Genomic DNA, 19,016 nt, shown 5'->3' with positions numbered 1-19,016 from the left:
TTTTCTTTTCATCTTAAATGGAAATTTGGTGCTAATATTGCTGGAGAACTACTTTGTTGGACTTTTAATTAGAGTGGATGCTTATTACTAGCTTCTCCAACCGTATATATATGGGCACACTTTTTGGCTTTAGCAATAGAGCTGGGATGGTAGAAGGGTAAAAAGCAAATATACCAGTTTTCTCCTGTGATTTCTATCTTCTCCCTCACAGTTAGTGTCCAACCAAAATCAAACTTCAACACAAATGGCCCTTCTGTGTAGGAGACAAACTGGGAACAGAGCTGGGGTTCTTTTTCCATAAGAGCTTCACTGCAGGAATAAAAAGAAAATAGTGTCCCTCTTCTTTATCCTGAGGATTCTAGGTTGAAACCAGAACCTTTCAGAAAATTGTGAAAACTTGCAATATCAGGGATTAAGATTTCCTATTTATAAATCTCAGTGACTCCTAGGTACTGGGGAAACAATCAGTGTTAGAAATGGCTATTAATTATTTACAGAAACCAGCTGAATGATAAATAAACTTAAATGCTCATTTACAAAAGTATGCACTGTTAATGAAAACTGAAAATTTTATAGACAAAGAAGTAGAGACATTTGAATAAACATATAACTTTTATGATTTAAGACTGTATATCTTATACAGTTCATTCATTCATTCATTTATTCATTCATTCATTTGACATATATTTATTAGATGTTTACTTTGTGCCAGACACTATTTCAGGCACTTGGGATATATCTGTGAACAAAGCAGATAAGTTCCTGTACTTAAGGAATGTACATATGAGTTGGATAAGACAGTCAAAAAGTAAACAAATGAATTATGTATTATGTTAGAAGGTAATAAGAGCTGTTGAAAAAGAAGAAAAAAAGAGCAGTATAAGGGGATTTGGAATATCAACAAATGTTTAGTGACTGGTTCTCTGTGGGGAGATGCCCTAATTTATAGCATTTTCCAATTTCTGTGATACAAATCCTTCCACCAAGGCTGATTTCCAATGATCAGTGTGATGACTCTGAATGTGAAGTTGGGAAGAGATGTGCACAATAGGCTTTCATGACCTAGTAGGAACTGGCCACATTGCATCACTGGAGCAGAAGAAAGGTTACAGTGTTCGGTGGGATGATTAGTGCAGTACTTGTTGAGGTGAGATTTTAGCAAAGACTCAAAGGAACTGAAACACTTAGTGAATAAAATATCTTGGATAAGGGTAATCCCAGCAAAGAGGAAGAGTTGGAGCAATAGTATTAAGGCAAAAGCATGGGCTTGGTGTATTTAAGGGACAGCAAGGAGGACATTGTGGCTGGAGCAGAAGAAGCAAGGGAGAAAAGTAGAAGAGTTGATTAGCTAGGTAATGTTGGTGTCAGGTGGTATAGGACCTTTAGAATGTCATGAGGGCTTTGTCTTTTACTATGGGTGAAACAGACAACCATTGGGAGGTGTTGAGGAGAAGAGTGTTAAGAACTGATGTGAATCACTCTAGCTCCTGTGTTGAAAGGGAGGACAAGGGTAGAATCCCGGAAATAAGATAGGTTATTGCAGTAATCTAGGTAAGAGATGATGGTGATGTTTATCAGGGGGTGATGGCAGGGTGCTGGACGTGATAAGTAGTTGGACTCGGCATGTATACTGAAGGTAGAGAAAACATGACTTTCCAAAGGATTTAGATGTTGATGAGTGAGGGAGAAGAGTCAAATCAACCTGAGCAACTTAGAAATTAATCCTGGATCTCTGTACCTCTGAACGTCTGATTTGCAAAGTGATAATGTATCACTTATCTGAAAGTGAGATTCCTGGTTGCCATATTTTGCGACTGAGAATACAATCTAAGACCCAGAAATAAGTGAAACAGACTTCTGATCTATAGATCATTATCATAAAACTCTGCATAAATGCTTTTACTTCATTGGAAGTGGAAAGTCAAACTGGAAGCAGTAACCTCATCTGTCTCTCTCCTAGCCAGGATACTTGAGTCTGGAAAACAAGGGCTGGATGCAAGATATTTCCTCTCACGATCATTCCTGATAACCCACTCACAGAATTTTGCCCATTATTAAAAGTCTCTTCTGCAGTAGATGGTTTTTGACAGGAATGCACATGGGACACAAATATCTTCACAGTCTGTGCCCATTCTGAGGGGTCCCTTCACATACTTTTCCATGACTTCCTTGTTAACAGTTTTCCAATTGTTTTCTTTCTAAGTCACTGACCATCCAGTCAACTCATTAGAAACTTTCCACGAATCAGTGCCAATCCATATTTCTGGCATATCTCATTACAGACAAAGTAGATAATCAAATGTATTTCTTAGAGTTCTCTCAAGTTGGAAGATATATTTTTTACCACTGTTCTTCAGGGTTACACCTGAGTGGAACTGTAGTGATCTAGCTGTCCACTTTCAGATGGTACTAGCATATTATACAAACCTGTTTGTAAACCAGTCTTAAGTATTTTATTCCTAGGTCAACTGGTCATAAGGAACACTTCAAGAGGCCTGGATTGAGGGAGAGGAGGCAATGCAGCAAGAGTTGGTGTCAAAGAGACTGATCCACTTGTCTGTGCTTCTTACTGCTTCCTTCTAAGAAAGTTCAAGCTCTGTCTTTATATACCACTTCCATTTGATAATAAATTCTTGCTTTCCATGTTCATCCTTATGGTTAGGTGGTATTCTGGTTTGCTAGTGCTGCCATTAGCAAAATACTAGAAATGGATTGTTTTTTATAAAGGGGGTTCATTTGGTTACAAATTTACAGTCTGAAGGCCATGGAAATGTCCAAATCAAGGCATCAACACAAGTATACCTTCACCAAAGGAAGGCCAGTGTTGTCTGGAAAACCTCTGTTAGCTGGGAAGGCACGTGGCTGGCATCTGCTGAACCCGGGTTGTGTTCCAGCTCCTCTCTCAGCTCCTGTGCATTCTTCAAAATGTTTCTCTTGGGGGGTTTTGTCCTCTCTTAGCTTCTCCAGAGCAAAGTGTCAGTGAAAGTCTGCTTTTGATGGCTGTCTCCAAAATGTCTCTCTTGGCTGTAGTACCAGGCTCCTTCTGTTTGAGCTCTTAAAGGGCTCCAGTGATTTAATTAAGACCAAAGCTAAATGGACAGTGTGCTGGTTTGAATGTATTATGGCCCCCAGAAAAAGCCATATTCTTTGATGCAATCTTTTGGGGCAGACATATTAGTGGGGATTAAGTTGGAATGTTTGGATTAGGTTGTTTGCATGGAAATGTGCCCCACCCAACTGTAGGTGATAACTCTGAGATATTTCCATGGAGGTGTGGCCCCCAATGTGCCCCACCCAACTGTAGGTGATAACTCTGATGAGATATTTCCATGGAGGCATGGCCCCGCCCATTCAGGGTGGGCCTTGATCAGTGGAGCCATATAAATGAACTGACAAACAGAAGGAACTCAGTGCAGCTGTGAGTAACATTTTGAAGAGGAACTACAGCCAAGAGGGACACTTTGAAGAAAGAACAGGAGCTGCAGATGAGAGAGAGTTTGAAGATGGCCGTTGAAAGCAGACTCTTGCTCCAGAGAAGCTGAGAGAGGACAAATATCCCAAGTGCAACTAAGAGTGACATTTTTGAGGAACTGCAGCCTAGAGAGGAATGTCCTGGGAGAAAGCCATTTTGAAACCAGAACCTTGGAGCAGACGCCAGCCACGTGCCTTCCCAGCTAACAGGTTTTCCAGATGCCATTAGCCATCGTCCACTGAAGGTGCCTGATTGCTGATGTGTTGTTACCTTGGACACTTTATGGCCTTAAGACTGTAACTGTGTAACCAAATAAACCCCCTTTTATAAAAGCCAATCCATCTCTGGTGTTTTGCATTCCAGAAGCATTAGCAAACTAGAACAGACGGTGCCTCACCTCCATGAAAATAATCCAATCAGAGTTATCACCTACAGTTGGATGGGTCACATCTCTACAGAAACAACCCAATCCAAAGTTTCCAACCTATTCTAGACTAAATACACTTGCCCCCACAAAATTACATTAAAGAACATGGCGTTTTGGTGGACATAATACATTGAAACTGGCAGAGGTGGCTCAGATAATACCCATTTTGATGTTGCATGGCTACATGGATACCTGATGGTCAGTTATTATGCATTCTGCCTCTGCAAAGGCCAAGCAGAAAGCCAGAAGCTGCCTCACAAAAGAACAATAGTTATCTGCAGAAGAGGGCATAGATTTGCTCCAAAATCCTAGAGCACTCCACTTTGATTCTCTTATTGGTGCTTGTCAAAGGCTCTACATGGCATCCCTGTTTGCCATAGACACTTTGAGAATCATCAAATCTGCTACTGAGTTGTAAGGCCCAAGTGGCACAATGGCTTGTACCATACTTGGACTTGTCACTGAACCTTCTCTTGGGTTAGCCCCTACTCAAAATTGGCAAGCTTATGGTGATTCTGTAGATTGGTGTGCCAGTTTGGATGAATTATTTCCCCCAAAACACCATGTTCTTTAATGCAGTCTTGTGGGGGTAGATGTATTAGGGTTGATTAGGTTGGAATTTTTGGATTAGGTTGTTTCCATTGGAGATGTGACCCACCCAAATGTGGGTAATATCTTTAATTAGATATTTCCATGGAGGTGTGGCCCCACCTATTCAATGTTCATCTTGATTAAATCACTGGAGTCCTATAAGAGCACACAGACAGAAGGAGTTCACTGATGCAGCCAAGAGAGACATTTTGAAGATGGCTGTTGAAAGTAGCCTTTTGCTACTCCAGAGTTTGCGTGGGAGAAACTAAGAGAATACCCCAGATGCCTAGAGAGAAACATCCTGGGAAAAAGCCATTTTGAAACACAACCTGGGAGCAAAGGAAGAAGACATCAGCCACATGCCTTCCCAGACAACAGAGGTGTTCCAGATGCCATTGGCCATTTTTCTATGCAGGTACCCTATTGTTGATGCCTTAGTTTGGACACTTTTATGACCTTAAGACTGTAACTTTGTAACCAAATAAACCCCCTTTATAAAAGCCAATCCATTTCTGGTATTTTGCATAACGACAGCATTAGCAAATTGGAACAATGGGTTAACATATAACACTAAAAGGTGGTATATGTTTCATCCAAAATCCAAATAGTCCTATCAAGCATAGTGCCCTTTGGTAGGTGGTGTGAGGTATACCAATGTGTCTTTCACTTGGAGGACATATGTTGAGCTACTTGCTATTTCCTGTTTATCAGATCCAGTGAGCACAATGTCATCAATGTAGTGAATAAGTATGATGTTTTGTGAAATGTCAAGATCATCAGGATCTCTAAGGACTATATTATGACAGAAAGCAGGAGAATGAACATAACCTTGAGGCAAGGTTGTGAAGGTATATTGTTGGCTCTTTCAGGTAAAATCAAATTGCTTTTGGTGCTCTTTATAAATCAACATGGAGAAAAATGCATCAGCTGCATACCAAATGCCAGGGGGCATAATGATTTGCTCTAATAAAGATACTACATCTGGGAAAACAGCTTCAGTTAGAGTCACCACCTGTTTAAGTTTACAGTAGTCCATGGTCATTCTCCAAAATCCACCTAATTTCTGTACAGGGCAAATTATTGAACTAAATAGGTGTACTTCATTCATATGTTTGATGGTGGCACTAATCTTTGCAATATCCTCGGGTTATGTTATTACTTTTATTGTACTATCTTGGTAGAGACGGGAAGTTCCAAAGGCTACCACTTAGCCCTTCCTACCACAATTATCTTCATTCTATGATTCTGAGAACCAATTTGGGGATTCTGTGATTTGTCAAGTATGGCAATTCCAATTATACATTCAGGAATTAGAGAAAAATACCACAAGATTGATGGACCAAGTGAGCCCATTGTAAGTCACACTTGGGTTAATACTTCATCTGTCACCTGACTACCAATCCCTCACTTTGATTGGTGAATCACAGTGGCACTGTAGGACCCTAGGAATACTAAGCCCTACCGTGTCTTGTATTCTGTCAACACCCGTGCATTTCCTTTTCCCCGGTACTTAGCCACTCTAGTAAATGGTTGCAGGCTTTTTTTTTTTTTTTTTTTAATTAAATTCAGTTTTATTGAAATATATTCACATACCATACAATCATCCATGGTATACAATCAGCTGTTCACAGTACCATCTTATAGTTGTGTGTTCATCACCCCAATCTATTCCTGAACATTTTCCTTACATCAGAAAGAATCAGAATAAGAATAAAAAATAAAAGTAAAAAAGAACACCCGAATCATCCCCCCATCCCACCCTATTTTTCATTCAGTTTTTGTCCCCATTTTTCTTACTCATCCATCCATACTAGATAAAGGGAGTGTGATCCACAAGGTTTTCACAATCACACTGTCACCCCTTATAGACTACATTGTTATGCAATTGTCTTCAAGAGTCCAGACTACTGGGTTGGAGTTTGATAGTTTCAGGTATTTATTTCTGGCTATTGCAACACATTAAAACCTAAGAAGTGTTATCTATACAGTGCATAAGAATGTCCACCAGAGTGACCTCTCAACTCCATTTGAAATCTCAGCCACTGAAACTTTATTTCATTTCATTTTGCATCCCCCTTTTGGTCAAGAAGATATTCTCAGTCCCACAATGCTGGGTCCAGATTCCTCCTTGAGAATCATATCCTGTGTTGCCAGGGAGATTTACACCCCTGGGAGTCAGGTCCCACATAGGGGGGAGGGCAGTGAGTTCATCTGCCAAGGTGGCTTAGAGACAGAGGGCCACATCTGAGCAACAAAGAGGCACTCAGCAGGAGACTCTTAGGCACAATTATGTGCAAGTCTAGCCTCGTCCTTGCAGTAACGAGCTTCATGAGGGCAAGTTTCAGCATACCAACCTGTCAGTCCTCAATGTTTGTGAGAACATCAGAATCAGTCCAGGTGAGGAAGTCCAACTCTTCTGCATTTTCCCCCAGTTCCTCAGGGTGGGGTGGGGGGGTGGGGGGGCTGGTTGCAGGCTTTTTTTGGGAAAGACTTGGAGAAAGATTTATCATATGAACTTGTAGCAGTGTTTCAGAGCCCTTCCTCAAGGAGTTTCAGTTCTCCATAAATCAAGACGCTTTGGGTATGTGAATCAACTCAGTTCTAAAAACTGGGTGAGAAGCCATGGCTCTCTACTGTGGTGACTCGAGTCAGGTTTTTGTCTACCAGCCCTAATGTTGTTTTCATGTTATACAGAGCAAGGAATACTCTAATAGGCTCACCACCATCTATTTCTTTTCCAGGAACACCCTAATCAATTAACCATCACCAAAGATCTCTATGGGCAAAGAGATTCTAATGAACAGTATGTTCCTATTGCCCTTCATGGTAAATGCTTCCAACTTGTCATTGGTGGTTAAGTGCTGCCACTTGGCCTCTGCTCCTCTGAGATAACCTCATCTATGTTGAAATAATGTATGTTTCAGGGTCATACCTGGTCTTCAAAGGAGAACAACTGTAGAGCTTTTCAAGGATACTGGTGATCCCTTTTAAAGTCCATCTGAATGCCTTAGTGAAAGGACAGACTTCTGAGCATTCTTCGTGTGATGGTTACATCTGATAAATCCACTTCAACATTCCTGGCTCTCTAAGACTTTGATTTCCCCCCTACACATCATGCCAAGGACTCTGGCATTTTACTCTCATTAAACATAGGCCACCATTGAGTCCAAGTTAACCAATTAGTCTGGGTGAACACAACTAGGTGTCCCACATGCTGCTGACCACTATGTGCTATGGGAGCAAGATAAGACAGAAGCATCACCAGAAACAGAGAGAAAAGCCACATCCTTTTCCAGTCTCCCTTGAGTGCTCTCTACTGATAAAGCTTAAAATCCTATCAGCTGTCAAAGAGAAATGTTCCAGAATCCCAAGGAGGGCAACAAAGGGTAGACATGGAGCTGTGTAGGAATAAATTGATAACTGGCATACTTAGTCTCAGAGACAAAAACAAGAAACCTTCTTCTCTGGTAACTAGCCGCCACTGAGTTCTCATTGCTTCCCCTTTGACTCCTCCTTGTAGCCTGTAGAGTCTTTATAAAGTCCAAGACAGAGCAGCCTGGTTCTTACCAAGTTTTCTTCCAAATCTGGTATTCTTTTTAGTCAACCTGAGGGCTAGCTTTTTGAGACTCAAGAGTCTAAAATAGATTCTTTTTTCTCTATTTTCTGTTGTAAAATTTTCATAGGCAATCACAAAGTACTGCATAACTGACTGAAAGAGTGTGAAGTAGTACAGGAAAATACAGGGGGAGGAGGAACTTGGTTAATAAATCATGGTATTGTTCTGCCATGTGTATATAGAGTAGTGATATTACAGTCAGAATGCATTTCCATTTAAATTCTGATATAGAAATATGGGAAAAGCATTCTTAACTCTAATGTTATGGAAATAGCTTTAAATAGCTTTTTATTACTTCAACTGTTAACTATTAAACTGGGAAAATATTCTTTGAAATTTCAATATAGTTTCTATATGCCTATCTTGCTAATTTTTATAAAATAAAAACTTTTAAATGGATGTATTGCATTTCTTTATGGGATTTTAAAGCATTTTAAAGCAAGAATGAAACTATTATAAATACCTTATTATTATGCTCAAAACTGCTGACGTAACAAATGATTTTGCATTTTTTTTTTTTTTTTTTTTGGCAAGATGACATTCCTTGCTGCAATTTTGGATATAATCATTCTGATATTTAAAAATTATTTTCTGTACATAGTAGGCAATAATTCCCCTCTGGAAAACTTTAACCTACTAAACAAAGTCAATGCCTTGTCATAAAGGAGAAAGATACAGTATAAAAACTACATCAGTGTATTTACTATAGTTTAAAGACAAAGATCAGTTTTCTATCTCTGCTAATTGCATAGGAAAACTGCTGAAAGTAAAACTGAATTAACAAAGCAAGCAAGCAAACAAAAGACCCCTTGTTGGTTATCTATTTATTTACCAGTTCAAACTCTCACAGAATTTTGCTTGGGTAACTGCCCTGAACCATGGGGCCAGATGCCACTGACAACCAACAGATGAACTTGACAGAGGAAATTTCTTCCTTTTGGCTGGTGGTGGCCTTTCCTGCCCAGTTTCCATGGAGACAGATCTGTGAAAATCATCTAAAAGCAACTATTTTAAAAGGCAGGATGTTACAGTCCTTACCCTGACTTCACTGATTTGACATCTGTTTGCATCAAAACTGAAATGGTAATCTTAAGACCAGCAAACTAAAATGAAATCTACAGTTCATTTCCATTGCTGGAAACCAAAATCTATCTTTAGGCATCTACAAAGACCAAAAGACATAGGTTGCTTTTTCTATATGTCTCTATGTGCTTAGGTAAGACTTGTGCAGCCAACTCAAGCTTTGGGTTTAACTCTTTATTTATGTTTTGATTGTTTTGATAAGTGCTTTGAAAATCAGCGTATAGCAGGCTTTAAAAATTAGACATCTGTCTCCTAGAGAACAGACAGGCAATTTGGTTGGCGCGCCTTCAGATTACCATCATAATAACCACGATCGTTGACAACAGAAAACAAAAAATATCGTTGAAAATAGCAATGTGCTGTCTCAGGTGAAAATTATACCACTGACTGTTAAAGGGAAACATACTGTTTTTTTTTCAGCAGTAGTGCTCAATGAGAATTGAACCATCCATACCCCCTCATTTGGATCTCTCTGTTACTATGGCAAGGGTTATTGGGATTAAATAGAATAACATATGTAGGGTAAAGCTGTGTTTCTCAAATTGGTTCATGTTTTCAGAGTTTGTAAATTTTTACAAACTCTGAAAAGAGAAGTTTTACATTTTGTGTGTTTATTTTGATGATAATCTTTAAACATTTCATTTTAGCACTTGGGGAAATCTCCTCTGAAGCAGTAATGTGTCAAAATAACATTTTTTTCATGGAAGATGATGTTAATTGAAGTCTCTATTTGTCAAATATTGGACCATCTGTGGACTACTGATGATCTGATGATGTATTCTTGGAGATATAATTCTTTCTTTAGAAAGAATCTATGTATTACACAAAGTTTGAGAAAAAGTAGTAAAAGTTATATAGGTTAGACTTATTTTTTTCTTTTGTTACTTTGTGTGGTTTAGTAAAAACAAACAAAAATTTCAAACTTTTGGATATTTGGCTTGGAGAAAATCATTATCCTCTTTAGAATCAGTTTCTTCATCAGGAGTAGTTTATGAGCCTCAAATGAAATAAAGCATTAGAAAGTGTTTATTAATGGTACAGTGCCATACTACAGTAATGCTAGTGGTGGCTGTGTTTGCCCCAGGATGACGTTGTGCTAGAAGACTCTTGGAAAGTATCCTTGCACGTTGCATAATCTCTCTAAAGTTTGATTTCCTCACCCATGAAATAGTACTTGCTTTCCAAGTTTATCATGGAGATAAAATGAGATAATGAACATAAAGGAGTAATCATAGCCTGGCATATACAAATCATAGGTATTAATATTCTGTTCTTAGTATTATGTTCCTTATATGTAATATATTATTATACTTATATCATCTGCCATTAAACTATGCATGAGTCATTATTCTGCATAAAATTTAAAATTCTTGACTAAAAACTTTAACAAGTTGCTGTACATAATGATAATTATTTCAATAAGATACAATAGCTTTCTAAAACTGTCCTGTGTATGAATCTTAAATTAACATTAAGAATGTAAACTTGAATTTAACATTTAACTTACTCAAGTTAACTTGAATGTTAATTTACTCAAGTGGCTTTTTATGAGAATAATTCATGTCATTAGTAGCAGTGAAAATAGTTATAAATTAACTAGAGGTATATCAAGTTAAATGAATAGCAAGGAGTTTAAGGTTATCTAAATTAATAATCTGACCATGATAGCTGCAGTACTGGGGAAAGTCCCCTTTGAAGGAAGCTTTGAACCCACTGGTGTTTCATACTTTCAAATGTTTGCTGTGCCAGTCAATCAGGTACATCAGACAAGTCTTGCTGCTTTTCCCTTTGACAGCCACTTTGAAACTACCCTAGGCAGCAAATAGATGGTCTAGTGCCAACACTGTTCCTTGTGTTTGATTTGGGGAAGTGGCAACCCCTGGTGGTTAGTATAGGGAATTATTAAAGCCACTTGTGTCTCTCCAGGTAGCTTCTCCATCCCTCATCCCTCCAACCCACTCCCTTGCAAAAAAAAAGTGTGCATATGCCTTTCCCTTTCATTGTCTGTTTCTACCCTAAGCTAAATTTATTCCAGTTTTGCTAATCTCTCATGTATACATGTATCATTTATCTTCACTTTCCTTCTCATCTGTCTTCTGTTTGCTCATTAATGTTGGGAAATGCCTCTCTGTATCTCTATTTCGGTCTCTGTCTCTCTGTCTCTCTTTCTCTCTGTTCTTGATTTCCCCGTTTACATTCATGTGTGAGCCAAAGGATAACAATAATTGTGCCTATTTGCTTGCTAGTGTTGGGCAGGAGTAGTAATCACATCTCTATTAAGGTAAAAGAAGGTTGTAAGTATTGAACAGATTAGTAACTGTAACCCATATCATTCTTTGAAACTTGCTCTCTGGTTGTTAAATCATACTTTGAAAGTTATTGCTTTTTATGTATATATATTTCACAATAACTAATGTAAAAATTTTTTAATTAAAATAAAAAAGAGATTAGTAGAGGTTCAGTGCTTTCAACCTACAGAACCTTTCCAAGAATATGATATGGCTTCAGAGTCTCCAGAACAGCCTTAATCCTTCTCTAATTAAACCTGCTTTGACTCAAGCACTGGGATTAAACATGCATATTTAAATGCTTTTAATTGCAATGTTTTTCTGTTTTTTATAATTACAGTGCTTCATAATGGGTCTGTAATCTGTTGTTTGAGATGATGGGCAGTTTTGCTTTGGCTATTAAATCATCTGTCATGAGCCCCCATAGACCCTATTCTCCATTCAACCATTACCTTTTATATATCCCCTTATTTCATGAGACTTGGATGAATAGATGTTCCTTGTGTTAGTCAGGATAAGGTAAGTTATACTGCACTAACAAATACACCCTGAAGTCTTCTTGATTAACACAATAGAGGTTTGTTTCTCATTCAATTGAAGTTTGATGGTTCAGGTGATCCTCCTTGTGGTTATGCTGTCTGCAACAGGTGGGCTACAAGATCCCTGCAGGAAAGGAGGACAGAGATGGAGAAAGCACACTGGGGTGTTTTGAATTGCCTCCTCCTTGGAGTGGCACACATCATTTTCATTGGCCCAAAGTAGTCACATGGCACCCATCAATCTGTAACAGAGTCTAGAAAATGGATGGAGGAAGGGGGGTGAGGGGTAGGGGGTTGGATGTGGGTAAAAACTGTCTCTGCCATATTTTATCTGAGCTTTGAATTTTATTCAGTTTGTAGCTTAAGAGCTCCCGATAGCTCATTTCCCTTCCCAGTCTAGTCTCTTCCATCCTTTTCCACATTGTTTCTTCTCCTCTCCTTTCAAGTCCTTTTTACATTTTAAACAAAATCAATTATTTCGACTCTGAGACTCCTTATAATTCTGACCCTGTTATCCGTCTCCCAAACTTCACTTCATCCCTCTTTGCTTTTCCAGATCTTTGATTTTCTTGTATAAATCCAACCTGCAGAGCACTACAAAATTGATATTTTGAAATCCCCATTTTCATCCAATCACTGTATTTTCTAAGACTCTGCAGTGACTTATTATTTACTTATTAAATCTAAATCAATCCTGTCCTGGTCCTAATGTATACTAATCCATCTTCTCCTTCTCCTGTATAAGATTTGTCCCTGAAATCAGATCTCTTTCCAGCTGAATTTTCAGGAGAACTCACAGGCAGACATTTAACTCTGTGTTGATGCAGATATCTGTCTCCTGGTCCAAAATATCAAATTCTTCCAATCAAGGGCCATGGCTGAGATGTTTAGCACAGTTCTGGGTATGCTATAAGCACCTGAACATCTGATGAAATGCAGCTTACCTGGTCAAACCTATTCTTTCCAAAATGTTTGCAACTAAATCATTTGGTTGGTATATGAAAAGTAATATCAATAGAATGAAAGAATAATAAGACAAATGGAAGCAGCCTTTTGAAACAAAGCAGAATAATATATTGTACTCCTTCTGGAGTGTTGGATGACAGATTTATAGCATATAGCCATATGCTCTTTCCTGAATAAAATTTAAATTCTAACTTAGTCCTTCATGTGAATGAATATTATTATATTGACCATCAGTAAATACTTCCTGGGAGTCAGCTGTGCAGTGTTAACAATTAGGTTATGTGATTGTTTTCTCATTTCTTGCAGCTTCCTCCAGCTTTGCACCACAATTTGAAAAGAAGGGTTATAGAAAGATTCAAGAAATCCCTCTTCAGCCAGCAGAGTAACCCTTGTAATTTGAAATCTGAAATTAAAAAGGTACAGTATTCTTTTTGTAGTAATTCTTCTTTTGGTTAACAAAACCATATTGTAAGAGTTAAATTTTATCCTTCCCCACTTTTTTTTTAATACTTCAAACTCTGTCCTCTATTAAGAATCATTGTCACTGCTTAAGCTACCAAATCGAGGCTATGTCTTTGCTTCTAATATTCTTACGTTTATTTCTGTAGCCGTCGTCCTCAGATGATGATAGAAAGTTCTTTGAGCATTATTGCATGTTTACCTCAGAATAAATGTTATTAAAATATCTTCAATTGAAACCGTATATATTTTAGTCTCTTTTAGAGGATTCTATTCCAATGTCATATTAGAACAGTCTTCAATACATCCCTAAATTTCGATTTAGTGGCTAAAATTTAGTTCTTAAAAGTTTTGCCATACTGAAGAAGTTATTTAACCATCTGAGACCTTGATTTTTATCATGTATGAGGTTTCAATTAAATATTTCTAAGGTTCTTTTCATCTTCTACATTCTACAATCTTCCTAGATTTTGGATATCAGTAAATATTTTATTCATCATGTAAATATGAACTCAAAAAGATGTTAAATCCACCTAATAGGAAAAATAAATGTTTCTGGTGGACACAGCTTGGTGATAGGAAGTCCCTTTGTCTTGGTTGGTAGCATTTGGATAGTCTCTGGATATGTCATAAGCTCTAATTCTCCTGTCCCTGAAAGTCCCAAGACACAAGCAATTCAGGCCCACCTGGGTAGAGATGCTTAGTCCATTCCAATCTCATACTTTCAAAAGCTTCATCATATTCTTAAACTTTGGAATAGTCAGGCTGCCAATGGACTTTGCCTTTACAGTTTCTTTTCCCCTCATGAACTCGATCTTAAGCATAAACCTACTCACTATTCAGAAAGTGATAGACTCTTAGATAAGAAGTTCAAACAGTATGTTTTTACTGTTACATCAGTGCTGCCTGCACACATACAAAGAAGATGGGGAAAAATGACACAGTTGCAAGTAAACAAAATAAAAATCCCACTTCCTCAGAGATCGGAGAGCAGAGATTTCTTTCATAAGTTGTGTTGGCAAACAAGAAACAAAGCAAGAGGAGATGAAAACAGAAGTGGAGAAGACCTCTGGTATTTATTTTGTTATATTTACCTACTGTATCATGAAGACAAATGAACATATTTTTTTAAAAGACAGAAGCTCAAGTCTCCCATGAAAAGATTGTATGTTGCTAGGGCTTTGTATTATTAAAATGATATTCAGCATAATCCAATTTGTACACAAACTTATTTTAAAAGCAAATCTAATTTTCTGAGATGAAAGCTCCTGCTACAAACTGTCTAATGCACAAAGGTGGCTATGGCTCTTCCTTCCTCAGCAGTTTTCCATCAGTACATGTCCTTAAAGCAAATCATTATCTCTTTTATTACTTAGGTTTTCAATTTTGCACCCCTTCCTTGCTGTCTTTCTTTCCTTTTGTTAAATTACCTCTCTCCCTCCGTGTCTGTCTTCCTATGTATCATGCCAGAATTGCTCATTAGAGCACTTACCTTCTGTTTCTTTGTGTCTGGGGAAGTAAAATCAGAGGCGTGTATGAGGTGGCAGAGGGTGTTAGGGGAACAGAACCCAAAAGGAGATAGACTTATCCTTATTTTCAGCTTGGTTAAGAGGCAGATTAAACTCTCCTCTGAAAAATGCCACTGGCCCCCTTCTGAAAGGAGATAACAGAAGTAAAACAGAAAAGATTAATTCAAATTGGAATGGGAAGTATTTGGTGGTCTTTGGGACATCAGCTATGGATCCTCAGGCAGGGCAAGGCCCTATATACCATTTAGTGTTTAAGGATTGAGAAAATGTAATACTTAGCTCCAGGACCCAGCTTACCATCAGAGGCACAGTCCCAGTCCTCCACACGATGCCCCTGGCACGAGCTGGCTCCCTGTGAAGTTGGTCCATACCATCCTGGGCCAGGGAGGCAGGTCCCACCTTTTGTATGCTAAAGGCATTTTCAGTAACGGGCAGAAAAATATGCCTTATTCTTCACCAGTGAACTGAGAAGACACCTCCTCCATAGAAACATTCCTTAGTTTTCCCTGTCCAGAATTAATCTCCTCTTTCTTTATGCTTGAATCACTTTTTCATTCATATTGTTGTGTTTTAAATAGCTATTTATCTGCCTTACATTTCTGTTTCTTCCAAAGGCAGTGAATGTGTCTTATTCATCCTTGATTCCCCAGAGCTTTGCACAGTGCCTAGCACATGGTGCTTAATGTATAATGGTTGAATAAATGAAAGCTGTCCTGTACCCTCCAAACCAAAATGAGAAAAGAGTTTGCAATTTTCCCCCCATTTCTGTATTTTTTGTCCCCTGTGGAATCATAGAAGAGTGGCCAATTAGCCTTTGACTGGCACAGTCCCCCCACACCATTGTGGGAACAGTGAGTGATGACAATCTAAAATGTGCTTGATTTTCACCTTCCCCTCTGAAATATTTCCTAGCCTCAGGGACTACATGACTACAGTTTAAAGCAGTCATTATAGGATGATTGTACCTGCTTATTATATAGAGAGAAAAATGGAAAAGCCTTTTTGTAAGAATTAAGCTCTTTACACACAACTCACCTAAGTTGGGTTTTAGTCTGATGTGCCCAGCCTTGGCTAGAATTAAAGCAAGTGAGTAATCATTATAGATGTCTTTGGGAACTGGAATTTTCAGCATGGGAGAAAGGAGATACAGAAGTAAAACAGAAAAGAGTAATTCAAATTGGAATGGGAAGTATCAGTATAAATGAGTGTGAATTCATGATAAATCTTATCTTTTAAAAATATACATATTTTCTTGTGTTTTCACTAAAAAGTTCTAAAATGAATCAAGTAACAGTGAGCTCCCCTAGCACCCAGGGCTCGTTGGAGATGTAGCTGATGGTAGCTCTAGGGCAAGAACTGTATAGATGGGACTGGAATATCTTGACATAGCTAGCATGGATGCTATGAAGGACTACAAGGTTGGATCATAATGATTCAGGAGCCAACTGGAAGAGACTCCCACTGGCTATCTATGGGATAACTGGAGCATCAGTAAGATTAACTGCAATGGATTAAAGCATTAAATATGTTTAAATCCACTCTTCATACTGCTACTCAAAAAAGTTCCCTCAAATGATACCTTTGGAAGACACTAGGTAACCAACTCATTATTTTGAAAATTATTTACAAAAGGAAATTTACAAAATTATTTACAAAAATTATTTACAAAATTATTTACAAAATTGCATTTATTCTGCCTCTTGCTTATGGATTTTCTCTCAGGATAACTAAATAGTTGATGAAGGGAAGTTTCTTATTATCGTAGTACTTCAGCTAGTAAGTGCTGAAGGAATACTAGACTATCACCATTTTATAGCTCCTAATGAAATAATGGATCTAAACATGATTGCCAATGACTGCTAACATCACAAAAAGAGACAACTAGAACCAGACATAATATGTGAAGGAAGCACACCACACCATCAATGAAGTATTCTTTCCTAAAGGTTGAATCTGAATCTGATCAAGCCTCCAGATCAGTTGTTGGAAAACTATAGCCAGTGAGCCAAATGTGGCCCACTGACTGTTTTTGTAAATAGTTTTATTGGAACAAAACCACACCCAATCCCTTATGTATTGTCTATGGCTACAGGCAGCGTTGAATTACTGCAAAAGAGACTATATGGCCCACAAAGTAAAAAATATTTACGATCTGACCCATTAAAAATAAAGTTTTCCAAACCCTTTTCTGATCTAACTATCCATTTACATCAATAAAAGGAACAATGGAACATGTTAAATGATACCAAGGGGAAAATCAGCAAAATCCAGAGTGGGAAATTCTATAGGAAAAAAATTATCTATTTTCTTCAATAAATAAATTGCAAGGAGAGAGAAGAGGAGAGGGGCTGCTTATAGATTAAAGAATAAAGAATCTTAGGAAAAACATCAACTACTTGCAAGATATGAACTTATTTCTTCCTGATTTGAACAGAGGAATTCCAAAACAATTGTCTATACATATTTATGAGAAAATGTAAACATTGATTGTATTTTTTACTATATTAAGGAATTTCTTTTAGGCAGAATAAATGTATTGTGGTTTTGTTTTAGAAAAGAAATCTTTTTTTTTAAAGATCCATTCTGAAATATTTATGGACAACATGATATGATGTATATTTGCTTCCAAATCCTGGGGGTAGGAAGAAGTAGTAAGGGAAATGGAGGAGTATAAATGAAGCAAGATTGGCTATATTTAAGCTGTGATATTTACATAAAGTTCATTACACTATTGTCTCTACTTTTGTAAGTGCTTAAATTTTTTCTTATAATAAAAAGTGTTTGTTCTTGTTCTTAAGAAAGAATCACCTGGGGAGGGTTCTCCTTCCCACCATCTCCCCCATCCTATCTATCCCCCTCTCCCTCACCTTCCTCCAATATTGATCCTCAGACCATTGCCTGGGCATTACCATTTTAAAAACAGCTCTCCAGGCAATGCTGACACTTAGAGTTGTGCACATTATGTCCTGCCCAAGAGCACCTGGTTCAGGGGGCGTGGGTTGCATCCTCTGAAGAAAGGGGGCAACTTTTCTCATTTGCACAAAAGCATAGGATGGGCTAGTTGGGTCCTGTCCCCTTTGATTCTAGCATACAGCCAGGGCTGAAAACCATTGCACTTTAAGATACAAATGTTGTGTGAAACAAGTAGTGAAACAAAAGAATTTAGGCCCAAGTGGCAAACAGTTGGCTATCAAAGCATGCTGCCATGCCTAGTGGTTCTCAATTTTGCTATACATTAGAATCATATGGAGCATGTAAACATCCTGATGCCCAGGCCACACCCCATACCAATTAAATCTGAATCCCTGGAGTTGGGATCCAAGCAGTGGGCTTTTTTTTTTTTTTAAACTCCCAGGTGATTCCTCTGTGCAGCCAAAGTTGAAAACTTGATAGGATCAGTGTTTGTCCAATTTTATTGTGTATATCAATCACCTGATTAATCTTGTTAACAAACAGATTCTGATTCAGTAGGTCTGGGGAGAGGCCAAGATCGTGCTCCTCTAACAAGCTCCCAGGAGATGGTTGATGCTACTGATCCAGGTATACACTTTGAGTAGCAAGGATCTGGGTCCCTGCCCCCGTGAACTTACCGCAATCTGACAGACTTGAGGCTTTTGATTGGAAAGATAGGCTACCTGGTAGGTTCAAAAATTATCCAGATTCAGTTGCATTCTGGACCCAAGATTGCATTTCTAAACAGCTCTGAGATGATGCCTGTACTTATGATCTATGGGCCACACTTTGAGTAAGAATGCCTAGTCAAAAGTGACATCTTCCCTGTGTTAGGGTGTAGATTACCCAGAACTGCTTCCTGTGGGCATGGGCCTTCCTGACACTTCCCTTTTGTTCCTCTGTTTCTACTTCAACTCATACCAGCAAAGTCAAGTTTCCCTCTTCCAATGACTGGAGTCTCTTTAATTTCTAACTCTGGTTTTCCAGCTTTTTTTTTTTTTTTTCTCCAGAGAGGCAGCTTTCTGAGTTCCTTGGGCTATAATTAATGGTTCTTTAGGCATATGAAAATCAGGCCTTGTATTTGCCTAGCCCGC

At 38.2% G+C, this 19,016-nt stretch overlaps 1 protein-coding gene across 8 annotated transcripts in view; it reads left to right on the top strand.

Annotated features, from left to right (window-relative positions):
• NEK10 (NIMA related kinase 10) overlaps positions 1 to 19,016 on the top strand; it is a 296,604-nt gene that overhangs the window by 262,354 nt on the left and 15,234 nt on the right. For 7 of the 8 annotated variants that reach the window (XM_037846062.1, XM_037846074.1, XM_037846068.1 and 4 more), the window contains one exon: positions 13,289 to 13,399. In XM_037846062.1, coding sequence (XP_037701990.1) covers positions 13,289 to 13,399 — 111 coding nt within the window. Of the gene's footprint in view, positions 1 to 13,288; positions 13,400 to 19,016 lie in introns of those variants that run through there. The other variant, XR_005218355.1, reaches the window with a different exon arrangement.

Source organism: Choloepus didactylus, chromosome 1, assembly GCF_015220235.1.
Source record: "Choloepus didactylus isolate mChoDid1 chromosome 1, mChoDid1.pri, whole genome shotgun sequence".
In the NCBI taxonomy this organism is placed as follows: domain Eukaryota; kingdom Metazoa; phylum Chordata; class Mammalia; order Pilosa; family Megalonychidae; genus Choloepus; species Choloepus didactylus.
This window is presented reverse-complemented; position numbering and strand designations above follow the sequence as displayed.